At 45.4% G+C, this 5,000-nt stretch overlaps 1 protein-coding gene across 1 annotated transcript in view; it reads right to left on the bottom strand.

Moving 5' to 3' along the window:
- The window catches only part of nek11 (NIMA-related kinase 11), a gene marked incomplete at its 5' end in the record, with an annotated part of 62,840 nt that overhangs the window by 31,124 nt on the left and 26,716 nt on the right, over positions 1 to 5,000 (bottom strand). The window contains 2 exon segments of the mRNA XM_080896874.1: positions 2,330 to 2,408; positions 2,663 to 2,812. Coding sequence (XP_080753000.1) covers positions 2,330 to 2,408; positions 2,663 to 2,812 — 229 coding nt within the window.

A 5,000-nucleotide genomic window follows, 5' to 3' on the forward strand; every position in this document is an offset into this window, starting at 1 on the left:
GAACCGCACAGGCTCAGAAAAACTGTCCCACGAGATCACAGGAGATTCACTGAGCTCGGTCAAAGATGTGGTCGGTTTCTGCTGGAGCGCATACTTTCACTTTTATTCCCGCTGTGGTTTAAAAAGCTGCACCCATCAAACCTTTTGAATATTTGTTTCAGTGAGCTGAGTTTCAGATTGTGTTCAGCCTTACTTCACTATAATAACCTCGGGAGCCCGAGCTCGTCACACTCAGCTTGAACAGATCACACGAGGCTGGAGCCCCCGGGGTGTGCGCTGAGTCTGCTGCTCCTCTCTCTGCTGACTGCAGACACACAACAACGACACAACGCCGGGTCTCGTCGGGAGCCAGGGGAATCGCCTGGGACGTCACCGACACACCCAGCACCTCCGCTCACCGTCGTCGGCTCTGCACGGACGCCCGCCGGGAACATGGCGCTCCTACTTCCTGTGTAACCTGAGGAGAGCCAGAGTGGGGACAGCCATCCACACCTCATATTTGGTTTCATATCTTTAATCTAGTTCGTTTAATTTCATTTAGATTCACTCGCGTTACACGCGCTGGGTTGGGTGAAGCGCCGCTGGGATCCCGTCTGCGTCCCGTACATATCGCAGAATTAACAATAAAGCTTTAGTTCACCCTCCAACGATGCCAACAGCTGTCAGCGTCTGCACTTCCTTTGTGATTTCCCTCGATTGTCCTGCTCTGGTGTCACGCTCTCTGCTCGCTGTGGAGGGGCTTCAGTGGAAGCTTCGTCTTTAAGGCAGCGAGACAAAAGCTCAGAGTGTGAATCATTTTTTAATAAGTAGGTTCAGTGTTGAGTTAAATCTATCAGCGTGTTCTAATTTAATCATTTGTGTGCACAGCACTGTGACTAGCATTATGTGAAATGAAACTCTGGGAAGTGTCAGTTACTCCTCAGATCTTATCCCCGGACATTTGCCCAGACTTCGGAGACATTAAAGCTGGGTCACCTGCTACGGAGCGCTGCAGGAGCTCTTCAGCTGCCATCATGATGCCCCAGAGTGCCACGCTGCAGTATGGAATAACATTAACATAATAATATTTCAGTGGAAACCATGGCAACCCACTCCATGAAAACCATAATGTGTTATCTCTCGCCGAGTTCCCCGAACATCCAAACATCCAAAGAACTGAGCCTCCAGCAAGGGTTATGGGAAACGGGTGATGTTGTTATATAACACACACACACACACACACACACACACACACACACACACACACACACACACACACACACAGGCTTTCAGCACTTCAGAGGACATTAAACTAATGGGGAAATTATGGTTCAGTGGTGGTCGTGCAGTTTCTGATGACCCGTCTACCTGCAGAGAGCGTCTGTTATCGACGGGGGCGGAGTCAAAACCGTGTGGTGCGGCCGGTGTGTGGCCACAGAAAGCTTTGAAGAGAATGAAAGTGTCCCTGCAGCTGCTGTCGCTGCTCTCATGCCGAAGTTTGTTTAATCTTTGATGGTTTCTCCCAGTGAACTCTGCTGTCACTCACTGTTTCGGCCCACTTCTCAGCCAATCAGCATTCGCCTAACAGGCCGGGTCGTGCATGTCGACCAGCATGCAGCAGTGGTTTTGGAGGACTGCACGGGAGCACGTTTGCTCTGGCTGAAGAGATTTACTGTGAACTTTATTTAGTCTGTGTCTGAGCAGCATCCTGGGCTCATTTGGGACAACCAGACATTTCATCTTTGCAGGAAACTCCCAGCAAACGTGACGTTTCAGCTTCTCTGTGGGTTTGAAAGCTTGTTTCAGGCCTTGGGGGTTCCTCCGACTCACCGCTGAAGCTGCTTTCACCTTTTCATGTCCAAACCTCGGGAGCTACAGACCAACACATTTAAAAATGTTCCTGTTTGACTTGTAAATGTTTATTCTGTTTGATTTCTGCTCAGTAAGATTTATATAGAGCTTTTATTTGTACAGCTTTATTGGATATAACTGATGCTTCTTAGAATTTCACTAATTATTATTATTTTTTAGTTTAATTAAATTTTATCTATTTAGCACCAAAACGCAACAGCAGTCACCTCACGGTGCTTTAAGTTGATAGAGACCCAACAATCACATGAGCCCCTATGAACAAGCACTTGGTGACAGTGGGAAGGAAAAACTTCCTTTTAACAGGAAGAAACCTCCAGCAGAACCAGGCTCAGGGAGGGGCGGGGCCATCTGCCAGCTGGGGCTGAGGGGGTGGAGACAGGTGTTGTTAGAATGACACAGTGGGTGGGAGGCTCACGTCTCTGCTCAGATACCTGCAGCTCACCTGGTGCTGAGGAAATGCTTAAATAAAGAATCCAACCTGCATGTTCTCTTCCATGAATGTGCTCTTGAGGATCTCAGCCGCCATCGGTCTGGATGTTGGTTGTTTCTGCAGCATCCTGGTTCACACAGAGACAAACAGCAGCTGGTTAATGAGAGCTCAGAGTCAGTGACACACTCGGGTAAATTCATAGCACCTGACAGAGGACAATGCTGGGACAGGAGGAGACGGGTGCACTCTCTGTCTCGGTGATGATCTGAGGATCAAAACTTCTTTTACCAAAAGAGACCTGCGGACAGCCTGGTGTTTGCATATCAACGTGAAAGCAGCCTGGGAGACTTCACCGAGCAGCTAGCCTGACGTCCTCCTCACCTCCGCATGACAGAGTTCAGATCTGGAGAGTAGGCGGCGGGCAGCGCTGGCGTGTCTCCCTCCACGATCTTCATCACCACAGACAGGAAGTTTGGACCCCGGAAGGCGTGAGTCAGGCTGCACATCTGGTAGAGGAGGCAGCCCAGAGCCCTGCAGCGCAGAAACATCGGCTGGTTTGGAAATGTGTTCCTGCTGGCTCACAGCGAAGCAAACCTTTCATCACGCTGGGACACGTTTACACCTCACCTGTGTGCGATCAGCCCGGTGCAGACTGACCTCAGGCTCTCTGCTTAGCTTCACTGTATCCTCATGCTACGAACAGGACTTTAACTGCGCTTTCTTCAAAATTACGTGTTCGTTTTTATGCTGATGTGAAACAGTGATGACATTTGTCGAAGTGCACAACACAAGACTGAGCACATGTAACTCAAACAGCGAGGGCACAGACACAGATACCTGCTCATTATTGATTAGCACTGATTAAAAACCAAAAGCTGGGACACAGACAGACTGTTAGGACAATTAACCTCACAGCTGCCCCTTTAAATGAACAGCAGAGGAGCGTTCAGCGGATCAGCTGAGATGAAGCCTACAGACAGCTGTGACTGCCACCTGTGTCACCGCCCACCTGTCAGTCAAAGCAGCCACAAACAGGTTATAACAGTTTCATTGGAGTCAATGGAGATGGACTCAGTTTTGGATGAAGGCCTCAAGTGGTCACTGGAGGAACTGCAGCGTTTGCACGTCAAATATTTTATTTTATGTGCAGAAAATAGGTTTAAATGTTCTTCCAGTCAGAGAATGTTGCATGTAATTAAATGTTTGCTTGATGCATAAAGTTAAAAGATTAAAACTAATAAAACAAGTTTTAAAAAGAGACTTTTCCATCTGATTACATTTTATATGATGGATTATGCAGAAAAAGTAGAATTGGGCTGAAAGATCTATCGCTTTATCACCTGTTCAGGTTGTAAATCGTTTTAAAAAAGTAACTAAGTAATTAATTACAAGTACTCAGTAAAATAACGGGATTACTTTTTGGGGGAAGTAATTAGTTACTGATTACTTTTTTCAAGTAACTTGATCAACACTGGTTTTCACAGCTGCCAAAGACGTGGAATCTGAACTGCTGCTGTTGGAAACACAGTGATGCAGACAGTGATGCAGACAGTGATGGACGTGCCCGGGCCCAGTAAGCCTGAACGTCCTCTCCAACAGCTGAGATGGCTCAACATGTTTTGAGGGCTGATTTAGTGACTTCTCTGATGGTCAACATTTTTCCATCTGCAGCATTCCAAAAACATCCCCAAACTCTGATATGCAGCTAACAAACTCAGCTTATAGCACAATGTCAACAAACATCTTCATATTTTCAAACTTAGATTCTAATTGCTGGTCATCTTGGAAAAATTACATTAAAATTCATATTAAACCTCAGCATTCATGCTCCTCATCGCTGATTAAAACCCTGAGTGCATCAGCAGCACGGTGGTGCAGTGGTTAGCACTGCAGCCCCACAAGCTGCTGGGCGTGTCTGTGTGTGCGATAGACTGACTGTGGGATCACACTGCTGGGATACACTCCATGCCAGTGCAACCATGAATTGGATAAGCAGGAGAAAATGGATGTGATGGATTTACTTTAAGTAGTTTACTTCACATTCTAACCAAACAATCAGGGTAGGCGAGATTAAATGTTGCACAAGCTGGAGCACAGACTGTACAGAAAAGATGGACATAGACTCCTGAAGTCACACTAGAAATGCCTCAAACCTGCAGTGTTTATAGTGGCCACCAGGGGGCTTTTAGCAGTCTGGTTATATAGGCCGTGTCCCAATCCAGCGACCGCACAATTTGCGGACTACGAAGTATGAGATATATATATATATATATATATATATATATATATATATATATATATATATATATATATATATATATATATATATATATATAAACACATATTACAGCAGTGAACTTGAACTCTGGGTCAAAGATTCAAGTTGCAGTTATTTATATTTCCAATCACCCCAGTACCTTTGACAGTGTGTATACAGATGTGTTATATATAAGAGACAAATATTGTTTGTTATGTTGTCATTACTAAATTTGGCTCAATGCTTACATACATGTGTAAAAAGGAAAATGTAGGAGCTGTGATAAGTGTGTCTGATAGAATGAAGAGTAGACTGATATATGAAATATTCCTTTATTGGGTGAGAAAATCAGACCATGTCATAACTGCTTTAAGTCATACAGAATAGATATCAGAGCTTTAAACAGGCTGACGTCTGCTAAATGGGTCAAACTGGGCAGAAAGTCTACAAACACATAACATC

The sequence above is a fragment of the Rhamphochromis sp. 'chilingali' genome (assembly GCF_963969265.1).
Source record: "Rhamphochromis sp. 'chilingali' genome assembly, chromosome: 11".
Lineage (NCBI taxonomy): Eukaryota > Metazoa > Chordata > Actinopteri > Cichliformes > Cichlidae > Rhamphochromis > Rhamphochromis sp. 'chilingali'.